This window comes from Mixophyes fleayi, chromosome 7 (assembly GCF_038048845.1).
Source record: "Mixophyes fleayi isolate aMixFle1 chromosome 7, aMixFle1.hap1, whole genome shotgun sequence".
Taxonomy (NCBI): Eukaryota; Metazoa; Chordata; class Amphibia; order Anura; family Limnodynastidae; genus Mixophyes; species Mixophyes fleayi.
This window is the reverse complement of record NC_134408.1, coordinates 23,088,404-23,116,330: the sequence shown is the minus strand read 5'-3', so window position 1 is coordinate 23,116,330 and position 27,927 is coordinate 23,088,404. Positions and strand designations below refer to the sequence as shown.

General features: G+C 43.3%; 1 protein-coding gene and 1 long non-coding RNA gene across 4 annotated transcripts in view; both read left to right on the top strand.

Annotated features, from left to right (window-relative positions):
- The window catches only part of LOC142097489 (uncharacterized), a 398,805-nt gene that overhangs the window by 364,312 nt on the left and 6,566 nt on the right, over positions 1-27,927 (top strand). The gene's annotated exons all lie outside the window — the stretch shown is intronic.
- ARHGAP17 (Rho GTPase activating protein 17) overlaps positions 1-27,927 on the top strand; it is a 67,140-nt gene that overhangs the window by 32,647 nt on the left and 6,566 nt on the right. For 2 of the 3 annotated variants that reach the window (XM_075179354.1, XM_075179356.1), the window contains exons 2-19: positions 7,361-7,400; positions 14,912-15,016; positions 15,429-15,505; positions 15,607-15,718; positions 15,850-15,926; positions 16,435-16,546; positions 16,771-16,839; positions 17,706-17,787; positions 18,461-18,588; positions 19,070-19,181; positions 19,766-19,847; positions 20,919-20,999; positions 21,517-21,630; positions 24,172-24,263; positions 24,459-24,606; positions 24,950-25,159; positions 25,248-25,384; positions 26,520-27,110. In XM_075179354.1, coding sequence (XP_075035455.1) covers positions 7,361-7,400; positions 14,912-15,016; positions 15,429-15,505; positions 15,607-15,718; positions 15,850-15,926; positions 16,435-16,546; positions 16,771-16,839; positions 17,706-17,787; positions 18,461-18,588; positions 19,070-19,181; positions 19,766-19,847; positions 20,919-20,999; positions 21,517-21,630; positions 24,172-24,263; positions 24,459-24,606; positions 24,950-25,159; positions 25,248-25,384; positions 26,520-27,110 — 2,369 coding nt within the window. Of the gene's footprint in view, positions 1-7,360; positions 7,401-14,911; positions 15,017-15,428; positions 15,506-15,606; positions 15,719-15,849; positions 15,927-16,434; positions 16,547-16,770; positions 16,840-17,705; positions 17,788-18,460; positions 18,589-19,069; positions 19,182-19,765; positions 19,848-20,918; positions 21,000-21,516; positions 21,631-24,171; positions 24,264-24,458; positions 24,607-24,949; positions 25,160-25,247; positions 25,385-26,519; positions 27,111-27,703; positions 27,728-27,927 lie in introns of all 3 variants that reach the window. The other variant, XM_075179355.1, reaches the window with a different exon arrangement.

Genomic DNA, 27,927 nt, shown 5'->3' with positions numbered 1-27,927 from the left:
AATGGCTGAGCGCCTATCCCCTTTGTGACAATGAAATTAACACCAGTGTGTAAGATAATATTCTATAGCTAATAAAAATTGCAAGTCAGTCATGGCTGAGAAAATGTACCTCATATTTAAGTATCGCTTGCTCTTCTATATTTGGAAATGAGCAGTGAAAAACAGGGGCCGGTTTCAGTTAAGTCACGAGCCCTTAAGAGTGAAAATTGCGCCTGACCAGGAGAGTGAATCATCCCGAGTCTTCTACGTGTAATATGGACCACTGGCTGCTGCAGATTTGATTGTGGTTGGGGATTTTGGAGATCTCTGCTAGACAAATGTTCTATCCGGACAGGTCTCTGATTTATTTAGTACATTCTACAAAATGATAACTAGAATCTGATTGGTTGCTATCGTCAACATCTCCACTTCTCAAAGCTCGCAGCTTGATACATTTACCCCCAGGTCCTCTCCGGATCTCTCACCCTCTCTATTGGCTCACATTACTGAATGTCTCTCTGCCACTTCATCTGGGATGTCCTCTCTCCCTCCACCTCCAAAGTCAATCTTTCAAAAATTGAGCTATTATTTTTTCCACTAGCCAACCTGACCATGTATATTTTTATTTCTGTTATCGTGACCATAGATCCTATCCCTCAAACTCAATGCCAAGGTGTCATCCTTGGCTAAGAACTGTCCTTTTATTCCCCACGTCCAATCTGTATCCAAATCTTGTTACACGTAGAAACCTTTCCAGAATACACACAAGGCACTGCAGAAATGTGACACACACACACACACACGCACCCACACACACACACGCACACACACACACACGCACCCACACACACACACACCCGCACGCACCCACACACACACACTTCTCCTCTAGAATCCATTATATTCGCAACCACCAGACTAATTTTCCCTGCCCAACATTCTCCTGCTGCTCCGCATAGTCCCTACATTGGTTGCCTGTATTTTACTGAATCCTATATAAAATACATGTTTACAAATTCATCAACAGAGCTGCACCCATGAGCATCTCTTCACTTGTCTCAGTGTATCCCAACTCTGACCAATGCTTCTCATCCGCACTCATTACCTGCTCCTATTCCCAGTTCCAGGACTCTCTTCAGGCTGCACCCAGTCTGTGAAATTCCCCCCCTGCTACAACAAGACTTTCCCCAAGTCTCCAAACCGTCAAGCGCTCCCTGAAAATTCACCTCTCCAGGTTTATAAAATTTCCAAACCAACTTCCTAACCGCCATGATACCGCTTTCATGCTGCCGGGATATTGTCAGAGGACAGAGGCTCCCACGGAGAGGAATTCTAGAGTAGACCCTGTTCATACTGTACAAGGGTCTCCATGGCAACATCACAAGAGGAGCTCTGATTGGCTCCTCTTGTGATGTGTTTTTTTGTCAACTTTATAATTTGTTTGGCGAGACCCAGGTTGAAAAACCCAGGTCTCACCATTCATAGTGCAGGCGACCCGGGTCGGACCCAGGAATTACCCCACCAAAAGTCCCAGCTCTTCACCAACACCATTCATACTGGGCCTAAACCCCAGGTTGTCTGGGCTTGCCCCGGCAAATACCCAGGTTTTTCATGCAGTATGAATGGGGTATGAGTTTGTTTTTCAGTACTCAAACAACCCCCTAACACCAAACCAGAATTGTTGTGTGACCTGGATCATATAGCCCACTAAGCACTTTCTATTGCAATCTGGCTGCACCAATATGCAATCTACAGCACTTAACCTCATGTATTAAACTCATAGTTGCCTATTCTCCCGGAATTTCCAGGAGGCGTCTAAATTTCCGGGAGTTCTCCCGGAAGAGTAGACATCCTTCAGGACTGTGATTGAGGCGGAGCGTAATGACTCGATTTCTCATCATTCCCCTGCTGTGGGTGGGGACTATGGTGCTACCACGCCCCCCTCCCACCCCTGTCACATGGCCCCTCCCCAGGGATTTCCCGGTGGAGAAGTTTGAAAAGTCGGCAAGTATGATTAAACTTCGATTGTCCTATAGATTGTAATCCTGCAGGGGGCGCTCTTACATCTGTCTGATAATACCCAGTCTTGTTTTGTTACAGTCCCCAGTTGTAAAAGGCCACGGAGTATGTTGCAGCTATATACATGAATGTTAATAGTAATAATATAATCATTCACATGTATGAGTCCTTAACGTGTGTGTGACCACCTGCATTTATAAAGCTACGAGGATGCTGTAACAGGAAGTCATTCTGTGCCTAACCGGCTCTGTGTAAGTTTATATGTACATGTGGTTAATCATTGCTCATCGAAGCCACATTTGCTTGGCCATAAAACATTTAATGGCATTACTGTAGCTTTTAATGCTGAGTCTCTTTCAGGAGGATTAAATGTGCAATGCGTCGGGCTTGGTACATTAGCATCTTTTTCTAAATTCTTGGATAATTAATGAGAGAGCGTCTCCTAAGCACAGTCCAGTCGCTCTGTAAGTACTTGCTGCAGAATTGTAGTGGTTTAGAGAGCAGGTCCCAGACCTTGAATCTCTCACAGGTTTCCAGTATAATCCGGGTGGAGAGAGAAGGAATGTTTTACTACTGAGTCATGTTGTACAAGGGGGAGGGGAGACTGTTCTAGTAGCATAAGAACAATCTTACACGGGACATATAATGCTTAACCCTTCAGACCGATCACCTTAACTATACGAATAACAATATAGGGTGTCTCTTTCTTAGCTCCTGCGCTGGACATCGCAGGTAATGCCAACTCTGAAAGGGAGCGTTGTACAAGAAGTTAAAGGAACCACGGTGGCACAGTGGTTAGCATTGCTGCCCCATAGCTCTGGGGCCATGACCAGGGCCCTATCTGTGTGGAGTTTGTATGTTCTGCATTTGTGTAAGTTTTTCCTCCGGGTGCTCCAGATTACTCTCGCAGCCCAAAAACTTACTGGCGGGTTAATTGGCTTCTGGCAAAATCATCATCATCATCATTTATTTATAAAGCGCCACTGATTTCGCAGCGCTGTACAGGGAACTCGCTCACATCAGTCCCTGCCCCATTGGGGCTTACAGTCTAAATACCCTAATATAGACACACACTCACAGACAGAGAGGGAGAGACTAGGGTCAATTTTGATAGCAGCCAATTAACCTACCAGTATGTTTTTGGAGTGTGGGAGGAAACCGGAGCACCCGGAGGAAACCCACGGAAACACAGGGAGAACATACAAACTCCACACAGATAAGGCTATGGTCGGGAATTGAACTCACGACCCCAGCGCTGAGAGGCAGAAGTGCTAACCACTGAGCCACCATGCTGCCCCAAAATGGACCAGAATGTGTGTGGTAGATCATTTAGACTGTGATCAGAGTTAGGCTGGGTACACACTATACAAAATTTCTCCTGATGCGATATCCTTAAGGATTTTTACCAATGATTAAAAGAAAAAAAAAGTCCAGATCAGCAGCCGATTCCTGTGTACACACTAAGCACATTGTACAAGATTTACCTTCAGATCTGTGTTCGTCATCGGTCATAACCATCAGCTGAAATGATGGCACACTCCATAGAGATCTATGGACACTGCCGGTCCTGAGTGCATACACACTGCAGGATTGGAACGGCATTGTTCCATCGTTGAACGACATTTTTAGTCCCGTTTTTAAAAATCAAATAAAATCATACGATGAGCTTTGGAACGATAATCGGCCATCTTTGCAGCGTACACACCAATGCAATATCGGGCTGAACTGTCGTTTATCGTGTGATTGGCTCGATAATCCGCTGAAAACCCTGTAGTGTGTCCCCAGCCTTAGACCAGCGCCAAACGATGAGTGGAAGATTCAAGTTCTTTGATAAGTAAATTATGAATGTGAACAAGTGAAAATGAGAAAAATTGAAGTCCTTACGTTTGCCGCCAGGATTGAGGAAAAGTTCCCCTAATGTTGCTTCAAAGTAGATTACAGGTTCATAAATCCGGCGCAGACAGACTGCCTAGTAAATGTGTTTTTAAAAAAGCCTTCAATAAATGCACCAATCCCTCCAATTAGCTGATGTAGTGCTTCCCAAAATGTTTTTGGAAAATAACCAAGATTTCTCCAATGTGTGATAAAGACACAATAGTGTGCTCTGTGGGGGTTATGTGAAAGTACCGATTGTTCATTTCACATTACTCCAAAGACTACAATATTGTGTTTGATTGTTTTTTTAAATCTCTATTATATCCCGTTTTGGAGACATCTTCTGGCCAGTTTCCCTATCGCACTTTTGGAAGAACTACATCGACTAATCGGAGGGAACAATGTTTATTGAAGTCTCTTTTAAACACTGAATTTTCCAGACCTTTAAGATAATATAGTCTGTAAGCTGCACTGGAGCAGGGACTGATTTGAATGATGAAACATTGTCTTTAAAGTGCTGAGTACTATGATTCTATACAAAAAAGATGATAATCATCATAATAATTCTTTAAAAGTGCTTTAATGTCCAAGCAGAACCCTGCAAGGTGAAGATCACTGGGCTTTGCAGCTACTGATTGTTGGGTCTTACTCCCCTGGGTACCTTGTCATTTCCCCAATTCTCACATTTCCCTGCTCCTACAAAGGCCTGGCTTATTTACACTCGCGTGGGGGAGATTTCTTTTGGGTTCAGATGTTTACTGGGTGGTTTGAGAGAGATTCCCCTTATACAGTAACCCGCAATAGATTGTAAGCTCATGTGCAGGGCCCCTGTCTCTTTGTCGTGTGTCTCTACCCAGTTTTATTTTATTATGGTTTTATCCCTGTTGTGAGGCGATGTGTAATAATTAATATGTTGTAAGGTACTGCTATGGCATCACCGCAGCCAATCTGTTTCCAGTGACCATCATCATCTATTTATTTATATAGTGCCACTGATTCCGCAGCGCTGTACAGAGAACTCATTCACATCAGTCCCTGCCCCATTGGACCTTACAGTCTAAATTCCTTAACACACACACACACACAGATCAATAGAGCTAAGGGTCATTTAATAGCAGGCAATTAACCTATCAGTATGTTTTTGGAGTGTGGGAGGAAACCAGAGCACCCAGAGGAAACCCATGCAAACACGGGGAGAACATACAAACTCCACACAGATAAGCCCAGTTAGCGACTACATTCAGACCTCTATCGAGCGTAGAACGCTGCTGGCAGTGAAAATACTCTTATGTGACCTATTTTCATTTTATTCTTTCAGTTTTAAAAAATACAATTGTGCAAAAGAGTTTAGCTTCATGTGTTATTACAGGGATGATGTAGAATGTGGTTCTTGTCATGTATTATTGTGTGTGTGTCTTGTTTACTCTTAAGGATGGGTTTGTGGTGTTGCCTGGACACGTCCCAGGCGACTGGTAAATGCCCCACAATCCTCTCGTCTGCTCAGCAGAAGGTAACCTGCCCTGAATGAGGCCCCTCCCACGTCACACCTGACAGGGTCACCAAAGACCCCTCTGGTTACCCCGTGGTGAACCGCTGTGACAGCTCATACATTATAAATACACAGCAGGGCCTTTCAGAAACCTAATATGTGTGTGAGAAACTTTCTGGGACCTCCCTCCCCTCAGCCCTCGGCTGGCGTTAACCCCTTCACGTGTAGGTAGCTGCTCGTGTGTTAGGAAGGGGCTCAGTGCGCTGGCTGCGTCGGGCCCCTGCGTCCGCAAGCTGCCTGAGTCCTCAGGAAAGGTGCTTAAAGGACCTCTAGACCTGAAATGCAGGTTGCCTTGTAAGAATTAAACAATATAGGTGCAAACATTTCAAAATTATATACGAGAAGTGAAATCAACACTTTTTTTTTTCTTTCCCATCAATCAGACTGTTTTACCCATTAAATACCCTGGGAGCCTCCCTGAGCCTAAGACGACTGATTACAAAACACACTGTAGACCTATACGACAAGTGTTCCATAGGTAACTGTACAGGAAGATGTGTTGCCCTTAGCAACCAATCAGATGTTTGCTTTTGTTTGCTAAACACTAGGGCTAGACTCTGGTCACTATGGGCTACACCACCTTGTTTTATACAGTTACTGGTGCAAAAGTTTGAAGGGACACAAATCATGCAAATGTCAGCAAAAATGTTTTGGGTTTTTTTTCATTTTTTTTTTTAATTTACTGATTTTCAAAATATAATAACCAGACTATTCATTTAATTATGATATTTTAATTATGCCTATCATTTTACTATGTCTGGATAGCCTCTTTGGGCTAGATTTACTAAGCTGCGGGTTTGAAAAAGTGGGGATGTTGCCTATAGCAACCAATCAGATTCTAGCTTTCATTTATTTAGTACCTTATACAAAATGTCTAAATCTAAGCTAATTTGGATTGTAAGTTCTGTGGATCAGTAACCATATGGAACTTGCTGTAAAATTTTTTTAAAAAAATGCATGTGGTGGTTTTGTGCCCGTATCATGAGGTGATCTCCCTAGCCAGCTGTGTTTTGGTTTGATTATTTGTATTACCTTCCATTGTGGAAGGCTTTATAGCCAGGTGATGCCATGTCACAAGTGGGCGCGCCAGGCAGGCGAGAGGAGTCCAACACAATTGGATTTTCTTCTTTCGTAGTGGAATTGTATGTGCATTTATCTGAACAGACTTATAAATCAAATCTCAGCATGTGGCCAACCTTACTATTTTTAGACCAAGGCCGTTTTATATCCCACAATCACTTCTATTTTCTAAATATATCCCATATCCTAACTTCACGGCAGCTCATCTCTGTTAGATAATTTATTGATTTTAATACTTGTCATTTTGTGAATTGAAATGCCCTAAACAATCACATTCTGACTGTGAGATCATCTATTTAAGGTAAAGCCAAGCTCGGTACGTGTGTGTAAAGAGAGAGATGATATGATATATAGATTTATGGGTAAGCTACGTGGGCGATTGTTGGTCTCTGCAATTAAACCTCTTTAGAAAACACTGTGCTATTTTACGCTACTTTGTGCTATGTAACGCCTGAGATTAATCCCTCTGGAATCTCATTGCGCTGGCCAACATAACCTTCCTTGCCCTGGATCGCCTCAGATATAAAATATCACACACGAGTGATTGATAATAGTGGGGTACTCAATTTAAAGGACAGGATTAAACACTTGAAGTTCACAAGACACAGTTAGTCGGTTGTGATGGTCAAGACAGGGAATTATCGCCTGTGTAGCTCATGTAATATAGAACAAGGTGATCCAAAGGAGCTGCTATAAATCTGTGGCTTTGCCCTTAGATATGGTCTTTGTGTATCAAATATCACTTTTGTAGTTCATTTGAAGTAAACGTTTATACTGTATACGTATTTGGGTTTAGTTTTCATGAGGTTTTATCTGTGCTTTACTGACGGAATTACTTTTTTTCCCTCTTTGTTACAGAGCTGAAAGGACAGAAGTATTAAGTGAGGACCTTTTACAGGTAAGTGAGCCCTGAGTTGGCGTTGTCCTCTCCGCACGCTACCATAACCTCCATTTATTTCTCTCTCAGACCTACACCTCCTTTCCATCTTTTCTTCTTTTGTAGTAAAGTTGTCTATATATCTGTATTCGTATGCCACATCAAAAACCCGCAAGCAAGTCATAATGAGGTCTTACAAGGGTCAAAAATTAGATAACCCCTTTAATGAAATTATAGTTCCTATGTTGCTTTGTGTCTGTCATGTGCCCGGGTCAATGTCATTTCTTTTAAAATAGTACCGAGCAATTAGTGCCTTTTGAATTGAATGATTAACAAGATTTGATATGAGAATAAGACCTCTATTTAGTTTTGCGAGTGTGTTCTAGTTTAAGAAATGTACTTTTGAAGATGAAGTATTCATTGCTGGTCAGAAGTGGAAATATATATTGGAAAAAGCTGGAAACTTTCCTGAAAATAAAACTTGATATTATGGTGACTGAAGGGCAACAATTGTGAAGAACAGAAGAAAATCTGAATATATTGGGGAGTTAAATATCTTGCAAAACCAATGTTTTTATATCCTTAATCCGTTAACAGGCCTTTTCCACCTTCCCTCACTGAATAGAGCAGAAAGTAATACTAGGAGCAGACTCATTGATGCCTTAATTAGGTAACAAGGATATATAAAGCAACGCAGGTCTTCTCTGTAGCTTATTGTTTAAAGCTGATTTACACAAGTTGTATAGTTTTACCCCTCACAATACATTTAGGGATAATTGAACCTGTTTTCTTATTTTGGGGCAGTGTTTGTTTGTTACAAAAGAAGAGACTGAGCCCCTTAACGATGTCACTTTTTCAATTTGAATTTTCTGGGCTGAGTTTTCCGAAATATTGCGGATGTCCTCTTAGGGGGGTTTCACTCTAATCCATTCTCACCTGCAAGATAGGAGGCCGCTTCTGCTAATGAATATTTCCTATTTGCGCCCCTTTCTCTTAAACTATATCATCTCTTCAATAGCAAAGCTGGATCAAGTTCAGCCGCGCCCCCGATAACATGTCGCCTCATCATATACTTATTTTGTTGAGGGAGGGGGGCATATTTTTTTATTTTTTTACTATATTGCACCCTAAGTTCTAGTGTATCTTATGCAACCAAGCAATATGTGTCTGACCCACGCCACCCCACACATGGCTCCGAAATCAACATCTGGAAACTCCCTTGCCAGTCATCCTGCCTTTGCCCCTCCATTACTTCATCCCATAAGATGGCTGCTTAAGTGATGGAACTGGTTCCTCCTGAATTCTCATGGGCCCAGCCCCATAAAATGGCTGCCTCCACTGTACTTCAGTGATGTCACTCGGTCTTATAGGTAGATTGGAAGGGCCACGCAGTCTAGAGCAGGCCTTTCCAACCTGCGGCTCTCCAGGTGTTGTGAAACTACAAGCCCCAGCATGCTTTGCCAGTAGACAACCAGTTGATAGCTGGAAGGGCATGCTGGGACTTGTAGTTTCACAACACCTGGTGGGCCGCAGGTTGGACAGGCCTGCTCTAGATGATGGCAAGAAATATAGTACAGAAACCATATGAAGTTTGTCTGACAAGGCTCAATAGTAACATTTGGGACCCTACTCTGCCCCCCTTCCTCAGTGGACAAAACAGACCAGCAATAATCAAGACAACATGACGGTAAATGAATACCCATCACCTATCAATAGTGTTCTTATTGGTCTGTTAAAAAAAAATATATATATATATATATATATATATATATATATATATATATATATATATATATATATATATATATATATATATATATATATTTATTATTTTTTGATTAGTTAATTGTTAGAAATACCTGTACAGACTGGGCTGCATATCTAAATGCTGCAGTCAGACCATGTTTTATTGTCCTGGGTATGTAAGCAAATTAAGTGCTGAAAACCCTTGTATCAAGTCGTGTCAGTCTATGTGTGTTATTAAACGTCATATCGTCTGCGCTGTTATCTGTGCCCTGGGAATCTATCTCATACCTGCCAGATTTTTGGCAGCCCAATGAGGAATGGTACAGTGTGGCAGGATCTGTACATGGTCTAATTTAATCTGAAAGTGCAGAAGATTCACTCTAGACGTTCGCTGTGAGCGAGCTCAGCGGCTCTTACAGAATTGATCACCTGCATCTATGAATTTAACAATACACACGTTGGCTGCCTCACCTATGTGGAGAATTATTTCAGTACATTTTAATGGCAGAACGGCGCAGTAGCTTAAAGTCCGTCCCCTGTGATAGTCTATTGGAACTACTGTTTTATGAAAAATTTAGAAAGGGAGCCTCATTTTTTTTGCTTTCCCCCTTGATTTACTAATGCTGTGCACATTAGATCTCTCACCTATGATGTTTGTTAATAAATGATAGGTTTTGTCGTTCCAGAGGACTATTTAGCATACTTGGCAATGTTAGACTATTTTATTTATTTAACCTATGGGTTCCCAGCTGTTGGACTACAAGTTCCAGCTTGCCTTGCCAACCGGAGGCTGATGCTTGCAGAACAGTGTAGTTTTGGCTCAGACATGTGTGTTTTTGTGGTCTTGCTTCTGCCCCTCTGTTGTTTTTGGGAGGTAAGGCAGCTTTTCCACTGAACTCTTTCCAGGCTGGTGACAAACAGGAGCAGGGAGAGTGTAAGAACAATCGCCTGGCTTTTCCTACAATTCCTGCAGCGGCCAGGGTGTGGGGCGCACCCGGGGCTGATTCATCCGCACAATCCACAGTGTCTCTTCCTTTCAGCGTGCTGGGGGCTCGGGATTAACTTCTCATTGTGCCTGAGCTGGTGTCATTATTGTTTACACACTGCTTTTTCTGCAGTTTTCTAGCATTTTGTATATGTTTCCCTTTTTCCTATGATGTTTCTTACACTCAAAATTACTTAATTATCCCTTTTACTAGGTCCTCTCTGCATTTTCACCACTTCCTCCTAAATTTTATCAAACCTTCTAAAAGGGAAAAGCAGAGGTGTTGCCCATAGCAACCAATCAGATTCTAGATATCATTTATGTAGAACATTCTAAAACATGATCGCTAGAATGATTGGTTGCTATGGGCAACATTTCCACTTTCCCTCTTTAGAATGTTTGATAACTACCCCTTAGTGTCTCTTCATGCGCTATGAGCATTCTCCTGTGGTCTGTTTCCTGAGAACCAGGGGTTACTAGTATAGAAAACTGCATATAAATAGGATACATTCTACTTTTAAGCCTCATTGAGCACCTTTTGTAGTTTCTGACGTTATACTCTCTCGGTCATGGATAACCATCCCTTGTCTGCACGCTGGCCTTGGAGCTGAAAGCATAATCAGTACCTCAGGCTCTGCATATCTCACGTGGAGACTGTGGCAGCTCCCACACAAAGCCTCATTCCAATCATGGGAAAGTGGTACAGCGTGTTACCTTGTAGAACCAGATAAGAGGTTTGACCGCTGCTGCCTTGCAGGAATGGTACAGCTTAGCTGGGGGGAGTACAGAAGGGTTTTACACTGCAGCCTCAGTTATACACAGATATATATAGTATGTTTTAATGTGTTCTGCATGTTCCAGAGAAGTGTGAATATAGTATGTTGCTAGCTGGCACACCTGCCAAATATAAAACCTGTCTCGCATGTCGTGGAAAAGCTTCAAAGTCTCTTCGCCCCATTGTGAAAGGGATAGATATGTCTTATAGCATTATATTGGAAATGACGGTATATAGCTATCAGGAACTATACAGCAAATTCTATTCCTTATTATTTATTTGCAGTTAGTTTTCATTCCTCCAACCTACACTGATAACCATTTTAAGCCCCTACGTCTATAACCAACCCCAGTGCTAGGCTTTAGGCCACTTTCCACTGAAAAGGACAACGAAACCCCTCCCAGAAAGCTACATTGTCATTTATGAAGTGTGTTGTTAACTCGTACTCTCTTAATTTTTCTTTAATTGCATCTGTGACCGGATGGACTGCCTATGCCACCCTGTCTGTCGTTGCTGGGAACCGGCTGGGCTTACTTTTCCACCGTTCCCTTTCGTTATCCCGAATGCGCCCTCTTGCCGCCGTAGGAGGGGCTTACAAAGGCTGCCACCACTGAACTCCTATACGGCATCCAGAACCGGGTTTCTTCTGGGTAGTTGACGCTGCTAGTATACCTCGTTGTTGGTGTACCTGGGCTGGTACCCCTGACCTCTCACGATAGATCAGGGTTGCTGTGGATGGATCTCCCCCTGGCCTATCACACTGACCAGGGCAGCAGGGTATCTGGCAGAACGGTGGTACTGGAAATGCTTGGGTCCAAACCTCAGACAGCCGGCGACCATATTAGATTTAGGGTCTAATCTGTAGATCACAGGAATACAGCAATATTGAAGATGTTTTCAAGCAGGTCTTGAAACAAGATGTTTATTTGCTCTCACACACTGGTGGAAGATACCAGTGTGATCAGGTCAGATGAAAATCAGAAGAACAAGTTTCAAATACAAGCTTATGCATTTTTTTTATACAGTTCAGAAATAGTCTATTTTTAGAATGAGGATGTACCCTGCTTCCCAAAACATAGATTTACATGCATTTCAAGGCTAAGAAAATTTACACTTTATCTATGAAATTCACTCTGGACAAAAGGCCACACCGTAACCACCCCATGCTGGGCCTAATTGGAGGTTTCCACAAGCAACCTTACAAATCCCAAACAATGACACTTCCATACAAAACACATCCCAATACAAAAAAGACTTTGCAAACAAAGGCTCATTGTATCAGATATATACATCAGAAATAATGCATATCCTTTAGTAAGGTTAAAACAGGAAAAACGAGTTTCTACCCTGGTCTCAGAAATGACGATTTCCTATCTCAAAATATATACAATTTTAAAAATAAGTGCATTGGCAATTTATATAAATCGGCGCCCTGCGCTATTTCCCTTACATAGATTGATACCATAAGTTATTTATGAGTGATCCAGTCACAGCATCTCTGTTTAAAATTAAAGTGTGCACAGATTGTGTGTGGTCATGGATCCAGCCGCTTTACCAGTCATCGCCATGTGGGTGGTCTCCATCAAATGATAATCTAGAACGGTAATCTGTTTTGGCCAAGCATGCTGCAATTTGTTGTCGATTAGGTCTAAGATAACCTAACTGGCTTGTGATATCACTGTGTCGTCACCTTTTAGTTCATCCGTTAACAATGACTGCATTAATCCTCTACAGAGAACACTACAGTATGTACAGTTTGCATTGTTTAATGCAAGTTTATCACCTTGGCGAGTCTCTTGTGTCGACTGTTTGAAATGGACCCGCGTTCCCCCGTGCAGCCCAGAAATTGTGTACAGACAGGTTCTGTGCCATGCGTGCTAACTGCAGGAGATGCTGCTTCTCCAGGCCTCTGGCCATTTTAGCACACTTCCCTGTGTCATAAAAGGCTGTTAAGGCACTTGGCTGATTTTCTGTCTCACGGTATCCTGTGCCAAGTCTGTGTCCCTATAAATGACTTGTCTGGCCTCCTTCCAGCAAATTGGGAATGGAGAAAAAATGTTTTATTTCTCTTACAAGTTGATATGGTCACAGGAATGGCTCTAAACCAGGTCAGGCAACATGTAGCTTTCCAGCTGAACTACAAGTCCCAGCATGCCCCAACATCTGGAGAGCCAGACGTTGTACTGTCTGCAGCTTGTAACATTGCGTAAATCTTGTCTTTTGCTCGTGTAAATTTTTTCAGGTGATTTCCTAGTACATTGTTTTAGACATTCTTCAATGGCGCTCCTACTTTTAATGTTAATTATACTGAGATGCAAGAGGCGGAGATCTAATTGTAAGCTCTCCAGGTCAGATGCAAAATCCAGCAAGTGCGCACAGGGATTAACCTGGTGTGTACGCAAGTCCTACCGGATCATATGTTTACGAGGAACATTAGAACATTCCATTGCGGCTGTATGACTACATCTGTCCAGAGCCTCTAGATGACTGTAGAGGATTTAGGCGACTTAAGTTCTAGATATGTGGTAATTGGCTCCTAATGTGTTGTCGCTTTATTGTAGAGCTTTCTGGTGTGCGTCATCTGATGCTACAGCCTCTAGATGTGTGTCTGATGGACCCAGCAGTGCTCTCGATGGATTAGTTCTGTCCTGACGCTGTAGATGTGCTTGCAGGTTGCATTGAGCCTGTATTTGTGAGATGACTGTACAGAGTAGGATTTTACAGCTCCCGTCCTCAAAGGCTTGCAGTAGACTAGATTGATTTTGGTTATTGCTAATAAGTTGCAGCTAAACAATTTTGACAAACAGTCAATGAGATTGTCAACACCTATGATTCATTTGTTCCGCAAAGCCTTTCCTCGCGGCTTGTAGTTTAACAACCATGCCCCCAGCAAATAGGCGCATATTCCAATGTGGGGCCCCAGAACAACCGCAATTGCTGATCTTCATCCTACTGAAATTGATGGGACATCAGGTTTGGCAGAAAATGCTTTGGGAAGATGGCCGCTATCGGCTTGTGTGCGTGGTAGTAGACCAGCAGGTCTACGTGGTGGTCCGTCCTCTCCGATAGAGTGCTAATTAGCTGCATTATGTCCAATCTGGCCATCCACAGGTGTAACCACAATGCATAATGGTCCTCTGGCTCAACTCTTGGGTCAAGCGGCGTGATTCGCCAGTACGTGGCCACTTTTTAGAGATACCTGGGTATGACATTTTCTTAGAAGCGCCAGATGAGGTTTGGCTGTAGCTATGAATAGGAAATATAGGCATTCTTTATAGGCACTTAGAGTCTTTAACCAGATCTAACCCATAGCTAGAACCTACTAATTTGTTGGGTCATATTAAATGTGCTGTGTTAGCAACATCCAGAGGTTGTAAGTGTGATGTTTGTCCCAGGTCTTCTAGGTATGTTGGGTCTCGATTTACATGTAGAGTAAACATTTGACTAATGCTGTATCATACCATGTTGCATGATGACGAGCGAGACCGCTATGGTATTTGTTTCAACAAAACTAATGTCCGTTATTTTAAAGCGAGGGAAGAACTAAATGTATGTGTGTAAGTCTGGAGCACCTCTACTATAGCACTTAAGGTACCATGTAGGCTGCTCAGAGCTCCCTGCTCACCCATGTGATGTGTCCAAGAAGGGTCTTGTCTTTGGTGGATAGGCCCTAGAAATTACTCAATGGTAGATTATTATAAAGTGTGATATGGGTAAATGTGTCAAAGTAAATTTCCATACTGGATGATGTGGGTGGATATGACTGGATGTTCTCGAATATATCCAGGTGACTATAGTTGTGATTTGAATAAATTGCATTGTTTTCATGGACGTATTTAATGTGATGTAAGGGAATAAATGAGAAGAGACATGGATAGATATGTGTGCGAGATTCCGTGAGCCTGGCTATAGCCAGGGAACCTCCTTAGGTTGATGAATATAGGACACTCTGTCTGATTTGACTGTATACATTATTATGAGTAAGCTAACCTAATATTGCGACCATTATAATTTGTCATCTTCTAGATTGAAAGAAGACTTGAAAATGTGCGGATTGTCTGTCATAGTACACACAAGAAACTACAGGGCTGTTTGCAGGGGCAGCCTGGCACGGACCCCGACAAGAGATACGTAAGTTTGGTGTCTCGGATAAACTCTGTTGTAGATGCTCCCGGCTTACAGTGACTGTAACCCGGGAGCAGAATGCAATCTTCAGTATGTAAGAAATTTATTCAGCGTTTGTCTTCTCATGGATACTTTTGTAAAATTTTTCGTTGAGGTTTTTATTTTATCTACGCTCCCTGAGCATTGGAAAGATTAGTAAGGGGAGGGTGTGCTGGAGGGATGAGTTAAGGAAGGTAGTTAGCATTGAAGGCACCTCTCATTTATAAAATCTATAAGGGATGCAGTGTACGGGGGGGGAGGGAGGGGTATACAATGTGGTGGCATCACAAAATAACTTTTTTAATAAAGTTTTTAGAAGTGCAGGAACATAGGACAGATAAGCTGTGTGCTCAAGATTAACCCTTTTCTTCCTTTGTAGAAAAAGCTCCCTCTTATGGGGGTGTGTCAGTCCATGACGGAAGGCGTGGCACAGCTCAGTGATGACACCCTTTTAGGGTAAGTTGTTAACTTTATGGTAAAATAATTGATAAGCGGTCGTGTACCTCTGGTGTATGTGTATGGAGGACACTGCATAACTGAGCGGCTCCGTCTTGCAGGAAGACGTTGAGCTCATGTGGGGAAGCGGAGCAGCGGCTGGCCCAGGAGCTCTCCCAGCATGAGATCCAGATTGAAAAAGACATCTTGGAACCCCTCAACCAACTGGCGGAGGTAAGTCCGCACTTTAACGTCCTCCATACACAGTTCTTCCAACCTGCGGGTCACCTCTTCTCCTCTGCCGGCTGACGGAGGATGATGACCGTTGTCTGTAGCTTTGTCTAATGAACCGGTTTCTACTCCAGGTAGATCTCCCCAACATACAGAAGCAGAGGAAGCAGCTGGCCAAACTGGTGCTAGACTGGGACTCTGCACGAGCAAGGTGAGAAGGTCTTTATGGGAAAATGTACTTGTGATAATTCATATTTAGGTGGATGTGTATTTAGTATAATTTATTATATATCTGAGTAACGGATTTCTGTGGTTCACATGACAAGATTCAGAGAACCGCACGCTCAGGCTGTTCCCCGCACGCTCTGGCAGTGGCGGGCTGTTCCCCGCGCGCTCTGGCAGTGGCGGGCTGTTCCCCGCGCGCTCTGGCAGTGGCGGGCTGTTCCCCGCGCGCTCTGGCAGTGGCGGGCTGTTCCCCGCGCGCTCTGGCAGCGGCGGCCTGTTCCCCCGGGCGCTCTGGCAGCGGCGGGCTGTTCCCCGCGCGCTCTGGCAGCGGCGGCCTGTTCCCCCGGGCGCTCAGTCTCCTAAACCAACAGTAGTGTTCCATATCATGCTATGACAATACCACACCAGCATATTGTCCTCCAGTATGAGTGAATGGTTTTCTTCTATGAAATGTATCTTAATTATTTGTTTTAAGCTCAGCATTTTATCCTCAGGTGTAACCAGGCACAGAAATCCTCGGGTGCAAATTTCCAAATGCAGCCAGGGAAGATGGACTCTCTGAAAGAAGAGATGGATGAGGCGGCCAATAAAGTGGAACAATGCAAGGTGTGTGCATTTATCTTTATACCAAAGGCAGTGAGGTTGTGGCACACAGAGCCAATGTTTTTCTGTGTATATACCCATGTAAATATACAGGAATGGGCTTTATGTTGGGTGTGTGTAAATGTTTAACTAGTAATGAGAAACTAGAAACCTCCTATTTCCAAAGAGCAACGTATCCAACTGTCGGAATTCCATCGGTGTTATCCCATCTTTCCTTGTTCCTGCAGGATCAGCTGGCAGCCGATATGTACAATTTTGTCTCCAAGGAAGGGGAGTACGGTCAGTACTTTGTCATGGTGAGTCTGCTGGTGACATGGGCTTGGTCGGATCTGGTGTCATGGATGACCGGAGCTCATCCGTGACCCCATCACTGTGTATTTTATTACCTGGTGCCATAGAGGGTTGACCACAGTGCTACAGTAAAATCTGTAATATATGATACTGTGTCATGCATGTCAGACATTTTCACTTCAAAATATTTATTGGGGGCAATATAGAGACTACTTCATATAGAGACGGTAATAAAACGATGCTGTCCTCATTTTCTTTTGGGAACCTCATAGCCATGTATTTTCCTAGCAATGGCTCAATGATCAGATTAACAATCAGCTGTGTGTAGGAAATGATCAGAACTTGTTCTCAAATATCTGACAAGCTCCTGAAACCGCGTACAGCTGTATTAGCGCATTATTATGCGAGGCATTGATTCTTTTAGATATAGTGTCCTTACACAAGTTGATTGCATGAGGTTATCCCTGTAATATACCTTTTACTGTTTGAGAATTCCGTTACGGAACTCTGTGGTCTCCGCTCAGTGGGAGGGGCCTATTGAATGCGTACAGGCTGCTCTGGTCTGTACAATAGTTGCTTCTACTTCTAATTAAACATTTAGAGCTGTTCTCTGTAGGGGTCAGTAGTCTGTAGTATAACCCAGCTATGAGATCCAAGGTTACCTATTCCAATCGGACATGAACCTTTTATATTTTTGTATCCCCATTGGAAGACAAATAATCATTTATATGGACTTATAGAAGAATCCTAGCTGTGTTATAGGGTCTGCCACGGCACACGCAGGAATGGTTGTTATGTACACCGCACACATGTCTCTCGCTTTCCTCATGTACTCATTGTGTTTTGTTTTCTGTGTGGGTTCTGTCTCCAGTTATTAGAGGCTCAAGCAGAATACCATAGAAAAGCACTGTCTGTCTTAGAAAAAGCACTACCCGAAATCCAGGCCCAACAAGGTAAAGTCCCACAGCCGCCTGGCTTCTTGCACCCCTCCCTTCTCTGGTTTGATCCTGTCCTCTTGCACCGTGTCCTGCGCCTGCTTCTGACCGTCTGGGAACCAGAGGGGGGGTCGGTGTCTTGATCCCACCTGAACTCCACTTCTTGCTGATCTCTAGCTCTCTACTTCCCCTGCTGGTCGGGGATGGAAGCTGCTTGATTTCCTGCTGGTGTTTCTCTAATCTTCCTGTTTTCACTGTTTCACTCTGATTTTTATTACATATTATTATTTATACCCCCTCTGCCTTTCCTCCTTAAGGAGAACGCCAGGTATGAATATACAGTGTTATGTGTGTGTATAGTCACTATACTAAAACTGCACAATGGCTTCTGCCCCAAATGTCTGCCGATCCCAGTTGGCAGAAAATCTGATTGGTCAATGACTGAACCTGCAGCTGAATTCAACAGAGATATGTGCAATTATATTGAGCAGCCAGATCTGCCCATGTATGGGCACTTTATTTCTGGGGCATTGGTGCCTTTCTATGCTTCTGCTTTCCACACACTTGTATTCCCTTCAGCATTTCCTTCAGCCTCCATTAATTCCTATTGTCTAGATGTTAGCTCTCTCGTTGTCCCTTCCCGCTGTACTCTCTCTCACTCTTCCCTGCCGCGTCTCTCCTCCCGCCCCAGATAAGTGGACGGAGAAGCCCGCGTTCGGAACGGCGCTGGAGGAGCACTTGAAGCGCAGCTCACGGGATATCGCCCTTCCCATTGAAGCTTGTGTGATGATGCTGCTGGAGACCGGGATGAAGGAAGAGGTGAGCAACGTCCTTGTTTCGTCATTTCTCTGTGACTGTGGGGTCGCCGCGGCCTGCAGGAGAATGGTTTACTCCCGACCCCTAAAAGCGGTCTTAATGATGATCTTATCCTTTGTCCAAAATAATCATCTAAATAATGTTGCAGTCCAAACATGTTGCTTCACTAATTTTTTTTTTTTTCCCAGCAACAAAAGTAAATACCCCTTGTATGCAAAAGATAAACGGACAACAATATTGTATTTAGTTAAACGCACAATAGGACATGTTCTAGCTCTGGCCTGGACAACCTGTGGCTCTCCAGGTGTTGTGAAACTACATGTCCCAGCATGCTCTGTTAGCTGCTGGCAAAGCATGCCTGGGGCTTGTAGTTTCACAGGTTGTCCAGGTCTGCTATAGCCAATAATTTTTATATTATGTGGTTGGGTGAAATTGCTGTAGCAGTCTAGATTACTAACCCTTGACTGGCAATTCTGTCCTGTAGGGATTGTTCAGGATAGCAGCCGGGGCCTCCAAACTGAAGAAGCTTAAGGCCGCTCTGGACTGCTTCGCATCCCAACTGGAAGAGTTCTACTCGGACCCCCACGCTGTGGCAGGTAAGGGACAGGTATAGACCAGTATTGCCCCACGGGGGTCACTTCCACAGCAGAAATCCCTGTAAGCCGCAGAGCTGGTCCTGCTCGTTTGTTTCGTCTTCAACAGTTGAGAGTCCTTAAAAGAGAATTGCATCTGGTTTCTAAGTGGGACTTTTTCACTTTATATCTTAACATAGACATTCAGGAAAACTCATGAGCTTAAGATGTTGTGCAGAAGGCTATTTATAGTTCTCCAGCCACCATGCTGCTTTTTTTGGCTGAGGTTATATAAAATTTCAACTGCAATAAACAGTGTTTTAGAACATTTTTGGGCTCAAGCAGTTGTTGACAATCTGAAACAACAATTATTTTCTTAGTCTCAGAGTTTAAGAACTTGGCTGTGATATTTAACAAATGACTGACCTATTGTCTGATGACAAGGTAAACCTTACAGAATGCTTGGGCACATGGTATTTATACATTGCAGTGTTAAATACCCGGCTTTAAAAATATAAGAAACGTTATTGATTTGTGTGATGGATTAGTGCCGGGACCTTCAGGGAGCTACATTTAGAAATGTTAATTTGAACTATATCTTTTGAAAGGGGCCTTGAAGTCTTATCTGCGGGAGCTGCCGGAACCACTGATGACCTTCGGCCTGTACGATGATTGGATCGCTGCCGGGAAGTGAGTTGAATCAAATCGTTTATTTATAATGCTCCAGACTGGCCACTGAGGGGTTATCTGATTTCTTCACTTAAGGGCTTGTTCAGTTTAGCGCTCTCAGAATCGCAGTGTTCCAAATGGAACAGACAGACAATGCAAGAAAAATACTCCAGGCATTGGGATCACTGATTCCCGGGGTCCGCGTGTGCCTGCTGTTCACACAGTCAGGTGGTTCTCCAATGGTCACTAACATTATTAATACAAAGGCACCCCCTCTCCATTACATTGACGATGGGGGTGGCAATATATAAAAGTTGTTTTGCTTTTAGTTAAATACTTTATTTTTTTAAAAAAAAAAATAGATACATATTTTTAATTAGTGTATGGGGTGGAAAAAAAACCCTCCCCTGGGATTCAGCCACCTGACATACTAATCTCCCATGTTTAAAATAAATATGGTGTGTATATATAGCGATTAACACTGGAAAAACAACATTTTTAGGGGGAGCATGTGAGAAAACAAAACACGGAATATGCTTTAGAAGAATTCGGTGTTTATTAAACTCACAAACTCCGAATCTGTCATTATAAGTTTATTAGGAAGGGGAGGCCTCTAGTGGGGAAAATAATAATCTGTGCATGGTGCCTCCGGAACGGTCATAAGACACCTCATGCCGATTTTTTTTTTTTCTTTTACAGAAGTAATGCTCATTTTTGCCCCCCTATAGAAGTGCGAGCAGAAATGAGCATTGCTTTTTACCCTAGTAACAGTATCATTGCACGGGCCGCGATGATCTGGAGAACATCGCGGCCAATTGAAACTGCCCCTAAGTGTGTGATACGGTTTATTTCTTAAGTTGAGCATTTGTAAGAGTTTAGTATTTTTTGGGTAACTTGCTGTGAATGCTAATGATATGAATGCGTGTTCTTGTTAATGTAGGTGTATGTGATTCTTGAAAAGTTCTATATGAAAAAAAATACAATGTGATGGCATGTCAAAATGATGTATCTACTGATTGATGTATGTCACCACTGAATGATTGTTTTTTCATATGAACGTTTTTCTGATCCATTGTACAATTGTATCCACAGTATATCGGACCAGGATAAAAAGCTGCAGAGCCTCTGGGTTGTGTGCCAGAAACTTCCCAAACCCAACTTCGAAAATTTCAGGTAGGTGACTATGTTGTCCTGTTATAGTCAACAGACCTTGGGAGGAGTAGAAGAGGTTTGTCTTAGCTGTCCTCATACAGATCATTATCGCCTTTCCAAAATCCCTCTGAGGGCAGCCAGGTATGGCTGCCAGTAACACACACAGACTCTCAGCGTGTCATGTGAAGGCAGAGGGGGGTGAATTAGGGTGTTACAGTGCAGACAGAGCTCAGAGGGGCGTTTCGAAGCCTCTCTGCTCACTACGTCATTTACCATGTGACTGTGGTTGCCAAGGTCATCACATCACACTGTGGGAACTGTGCAGAATTATAATTGATTAACAACAACCTGAAAAAACAAACCAAGGCAAATAGTAATGTCCAAACTTCTTCTTATAGCCTGCCGCGGTGATTTATGCTAAAACAAGCACACACCTCATTTTTTCCATGGGATTGCTGCGTTAATGTCGTATTTTAATTGTCATTTCATGAAACCTTGTGTAGAACACATCTTCTGACACAACTTCTCTGTTTTCCAGGTATTTGGTGAAATTCTTGGCCAAGCTGAGTCACAGTAGTGATGTGAACAAGATGACCCCCAGCAACATTGCAATTGTATTAGGTCCTAACTTGCTCTGGGCAAAACATGAAGGGTAAGTCCAGAGGCGGCCCACTCGCAACATGCGTTGCCTATAACACCAGTCTCATCCGTTTCACTTACTTTGGTATAAAAATGGCAGGCTGCTATTTTTCATACACATACATAAGCATAATGGGGTAAGAACGTCTGCTTTTTAGTAGTTTATAAAAGGGTCCTTTTGATGGTTATGGCCCATTGGTTAGTTATTGTTAAAAGGAATATAATGTGTACCCACCATGCAGTTATTTAATAGTCCAACATTAATCTTGCAGTTTGAGTTGAAGGCTTACTGAAGGCAGTCGCTAACAAATATACCATTTGGAAAATTGTCAAATCCGCTGGGACAGTATTTTGGCACTTTTATGGTTGGGTACATTCCAGCATCAGGGTCTGTAATTTGTTAATGCCGTACCCACACAAACTATACCTTGTTTTATGTTTCCAGAAGACTTTGAAGTGTCACAAAATGCCATTAGTTTGATTATAAGTTCTGACTCTGCAAAGAAAATATATATGCTTTTTTTAAAAATTGAAATTGCAAGAAAATTAACTAACACCAAATGTGTGTGTGTTCTTTTCTAACCACTACTAAAAAATACTGTGGCTCTTAGTTTGGCATCAATCCTCCTTTCCAAAACAACAAAAAGCAGGATTCTATGCATAGGTTGTCATGATAGTATCTGCATTTGAAAATGATGATGTGTTTTATTTTGCTAGTTTGCACGGTCTTGAATGAAATGCAGGAATGATATAGGTAGCCCCTCCCTGGACTTCTTAATGTTTTTTTATATAGTGTAGGGTGTTATTGTCTGAAGAGCAAACATGATCACTGGGCAATAACTTCTTATACCTTTTTCAAACCTTTTGGCTCCAGAATGGAGACGATCTGGGCACTAATGACCTTTCTCCATCTCCTGACTCTTCTGTTTCATCTGTGTAGTGGCGGAGCGTGGCACGCTCTGTGACGTCATCATTCATTGACTCTTCGACCTGCTCCCACGTAAAGAAATACTGGTGGGGGACGGGCGAGTGTCATTTTTAAAAAAAAAAAAATTGAACCCTGTGTGTGCTAAGGACAATTGAGACTCCTCCTTGGTACTTTAAGGGTATATGTGGAGGATCAGTCCCACTTGTCCTTCACACTGAAGGGGTTACGTTAGCTGTTGATGTGGGCTGAAAATCCTTTGACATGTAACATGTTTATATGTTGTCTGTTCAGATCTTTATCTGTGGTTGCAATTGTGTGTAGGTGACCGGTACCTGGCAGATGTTTGGGCCCAACGAGCCCTAATTTAGAATTGGATTCAGTTCTTCAATGACTTGTAGCAGAGGGGAAAAATACATTACAAACAAGCAGATCGGTGTAGTTCAGCGCCACCTAGTGTCAGCGTTTAAGAGCAACATCTTTCAAATGATTTGTCATCAGCTACGGACTAAGAAATATAATAAGTAGTGCTGATGAAGTACATAATATAGAGCAGATCTACATTAGGCCCAGTGCATGCAGCAGTTCTTTATTTTCTTCTCCCCTCCGTTCTGCATTGGAATAGAGGAGAGTGATAATCGTTTAGAAATCACTGTTCTCTATGGGCTAAAGAAGTGACTGTGGACACGTGCGCTACGGTGAAGCAGATGTCTGAGCAGAGATGAAAGAGGGAAGTAGAACGTACGCTACTCTTCTCTTTCCTTGTTCTGCCGTCTGACTGTAAGTGCCTGCTTGCAAGGCCACTGGTACTCCATACAGATCACTGATCTCTGCGTGGCTATCTCCTTCCTCCTTCTGTCAGTAAGATAGATCTGCAGCGCTCAAGCTTATGTACTTTATTTAAAAACGCTTATTTTATCATTTGAGTTATAAATCTGGCCTAGGCAGCCAGCGTCTAACTCGCCGTTGGAGCGTGCAGTTCTGGAAACACAGCCTGAATCCAGAGGAAGATCTGGAGAGACGATGGTCATGTGTCCGGGAGAGCTTGGCATTAGGGGAGTGTTGTGGCAGAGGGAGGAATGTGTGGGGTTGTGGTTAGGGTGTCCGTTTGCCAGTTCCCAGCCCTGTGGGTTTCCCTCTTGCAGCAATTACTTGCACTCTGTCATCTTCAGCAAACCTCGCTCTTTCCCTGTGTATCCGCTTACCCACATCTGTTCCCATATATATAATTTGTGTGTTCCCAGCACTGTATAATTTAATCTCTAAAGGTTCTCACCAGATTTTCTTGTCTGTTTCATCCTTCTGCGAAACCTTCACAAATGTACATGTAAAGGAACCATATGGTGATGCCATTGAATAGCTTTAAACTAGCTGTTAGTAAAGTCCTTCCTTCCGCTTTAATGTTTTTTCATAACAAATCAAAACTGATGATATTTGAGAACTGTAATCATCGGGGGAATAATGTTTTCTATGCAGCACCTACAAGTAAAACTGGTTCTATTCCTCTTAGTATGTTACATTACAACGCTTTTGTTTTTTTTTTGTTTTTTTTTTAATGACTTTATAGTTGTATTGTAAACAAAGAGCAAGACCAGGATTACCATTAATAAAAGAACTTTCATTCTGCAGGACGCTGGCGGAAATGGCGGCTGCGACCTCGGTCCATGTGGTGACCATCATAGAGCCCATTATACAGCACGCGGACTGGTTCTTCCCTGAAGGTAGGACGATGAACCCACCTTAATCCAGATAGTGACTCCTGTCTCGCTGTGTGTGATCTTTATGTGATTATCTGCTTGTTATCTGACACACTCAGTTGTTGAAACAGTTTTTTTTTCCTTACGAATGTTATTAACTTTTTCCCCCGCTTCCGTGTTTTCTATAATCCTGGCTCTTGGCGCCACTCTCTCCGTCAGACGTGGACTTCAATGTTTCTGGTTCCTTCGTCGCGACTGTTCCTGCATCCCAGCAGAACAACGACACACACTATGAGTTTGGCGTCATGGAGCGCAAGAGGCCAATCAGCATGGCGGTCATGGACGGAGACCTATTGAAGAATCAAGGGTGGGTTAAAAAAAAAAAGTTTGTTACTATTAATCTTGTTACCACCCAACATAATTCCATCAGTGGTGGGCTGCATTACCTCCAAGATTAGACTAGATTTTTATTTTCAGGTGCGATTTTTACTGGATGATCCTGCCTCTAGCTTTTAACGTATTCTCTCTACTTAAAGGTTCAAAATGATATTGATAGGAATTGTTGTTCTCTATGGTGACTGTTATGTGTAAGGGAAACGTATGGATGAAGTGAAATTGTGCTCCATACGATCATGCTCAATCCATGATCTGCTGTGGGCTCTGCTTGTTGTAGATCAATGAACGTTCTGTCTCCCTCTATCACATTACAGAATTGGTCTTAAAGTGATGGATTTCCAGTTTAACTCAAGGAGAGGAGGAACCTTAAACCGAAAACACGCGTCCCCCGCTTTTCATCCTCCCCTTCCACCCAGTGAAGGTGGGACGCCGGTCGAGTCATCAGGACCTACACCGGATGTTACCTCATGGAGTACTACACCAGTTCAACCACCAACTGTGGAACCTGGCCATGAAGAGTCCAGGTAGGGACTAGAGCGTGTGCTAGTTGTCCAGAATTCTTTTCTTCTCGCTGTATGGGCTCCCTGAACCTTATCCTGTTCTCATCCACAGCACGAGCAAGACCAAAGACACGCCCACGGTGACTACACCCCCATCTATGAGGAATGGAACTCACCCGCCCCCAAACCAGGCAGCGATGGCTCCTGCACAGGGCACTTCCGATCCAAGCCCCCACTCCACAAGACGAGGTAAACGCTCTAGACTAACTGAGGAACAGGGTCAGCACTAGGACCATGTATCACATGGCTTTTATTCACTAATGGTTCAGTGTGCTTAAAGAGTGGGACAAAGGAAAATGCAAATAACGAAAAAGTGTTTCCCCCAATCACACGTGTTTCCCTTCCGATGTACATATTTCTACTTTGCATTACATTTTTTCTACCTCACTGTTCTTTTTAAGGGGGGAAAAAAAAGCTTACCACATTCTTTAGATCTTCACAGACAATAAACTTTATAGACGCGTTGATTCCCTTGTAATCTTATATACTTCAGTAAGAGGACGAGAGAGACCTCGTTCCCATCAAACGATTTAAAGTGTCTACATAGAAGTCCAGAGTGTGTTTTGGGAGGGGGGGCTTGTAAGTGAAGTCATTGAGAGTGGACACCGCAGTATATCAGCAAGTGAGTGTAGTGTTTATTATGTGTATCTTAAAAAAAGAAAAAGTACATTATTTCAGAATTGTAACCTTCTGCTCTCTATTTTAGTAATGGTTTCAAGCTAATTTTAGTGAATATCTTATGGAATTCTCTAGTGAAGAATTCAGCATTCCTTAACAATATTTTAAGTGTATGTACAGAAATTTGTAAATGTTACATATCTCCCAAATGTCTCAATTTAGACGGGACAGTCCCGATTCCAGGGCAGTAGGTGTGTCCCTCTAACCCCTTCAATGCCCTGCGTACCAGCAACAGGTGTGCGTGGCACTTAAGGGGTATATTTAGGGGAAGGAAGTAGTAGCCCAGTAATTCGGTAGCACTGGACATGCCCTCCTGAGGTTGCCTGTCACGCCCTTTTGTAGCATTGTCTGACCCACAACAGATTCCTGTCCATAATCTCACGTAAAGACTATTCAGGCAGCCTCTCTTAGGTTCTGCAGACAAACATGCTGATAGCAGGGGACAATAGCTTATACCCAACTGCAGAGCAAATGGCAATTGAATGTAGAACAGCTCAAATCCTGTCGGGAAATGAAAAACGTTTACCTATATTTATGAAGTTATGAATGTTGTTAGCAGTTCATTAATAGAAGACAACTTTAGGAGACCTGTAAGTAGGAGAAACTGGATTTATTTTTATTAAGTTATATATTTTTTATTTTTCAGCTACCAAGAAACCCGCCCCAGCTCCCCCAAAGCCAGTGAACCCCCCTCATTTACAATCTGTAAATCAGAGTTTGCCGGTGGCAGCTAACGCCCCTCCCTCTGTCTCACCCAAACCCCCCAACAATGTCCATAATCCTTCTCCCCCCGGCTCTATGAGTAATCACGGAGGAACCACGGCTCCCTCTGTGTTCTCGCATGGACGCAAGCTTTCCGGCAGTCAGCCCATAATACACGCTCCCAGCCACCCTCCCCCACAGCCACCCACGCACCCAACACCTCAACCCAAGCCCGCCACTCAGCCAGCAGTAACGGCAGCCACGGAATCGGCGACAGAGCAGTCATCCAGTCCCTCCCACTCGCCAACGCCACCAGATACTCCACCCCCTGCTGAAGAACTCCAAGGTTCCCAGGCTCTTGTCACAGAGTCTACACAGACAAAGCCATCTCCCCCGCAAACATTTGGTACCCTTCCCCGTCAACGACCTGTCCCCAAGCCGCGCGCCCGGCCGTCAATCCCTCCTCCACCTCAGCCTCCGGTTTCTCATCCGTCTGGGGAGACGCAACCACAGTCTGCTTCAAAACTAATCACTGGTGAGTACAAGAGAGATTGTCATGTGTTCGTAGTGGAACATTAAACGCCTTAATTCTAGATCAGTATGTGTTAGATATATCATGCATTAGATATAACACGAACATGGAACATTTCAGTGGCTTTCATTGTGGAGTCATTGTAAGTCAGGCTGCGATGGTGGCAATAGGTTCCGTTTCTAGTATCTGCCATCAATACCGTTACTTGTGTGTAATTACCGAGGGCATTGGGTTGAATTGAGCGCAACGTATTTTAAATGATATCTGATAGATTTGTAGCGGGGATACAGTTTTTGCAACCAGTTCCTATCAGTTCACTCTATGTGCGGCCTACCCCTTCACACTGAGCCTCCTAGATTAGAGGACCTCACGGATGGATATTGTGGTTATCCATCCACTTTGGCTGTATGGGCAGTTTTAGATACTTTTGCTCCTGCCCCATAATTTCATAAACTAGATAATAATTCTTCAGTCCACGCTGGCTGCCGCTTTAAGCTTGACACTAAACAGGTGTGGTAGGACAGGGTGGTGGGGTGGCCGTGGGCTGTGTTGTGTGCAACGCTTCTTAATAGTTTTGTCTGTGGTGCCTTCAACAGGTTGGGAAAATTACCGGTTTTAAGGTTTGTACACGGCTGACACCATATGCACTGCCTTGTGTGTTGACAGCTTTGCCTTGAGCACTCTGCAGATTTCCCTGTTCATTTCACCTCATTTCATTCCCAGACACATTACCCAGACACCCCCCAACCACCTCCACCTTAATCAGCATTGCACCATAACTACCTCCACCTCCAGCACTGATGCAATGATTTCATGTCCT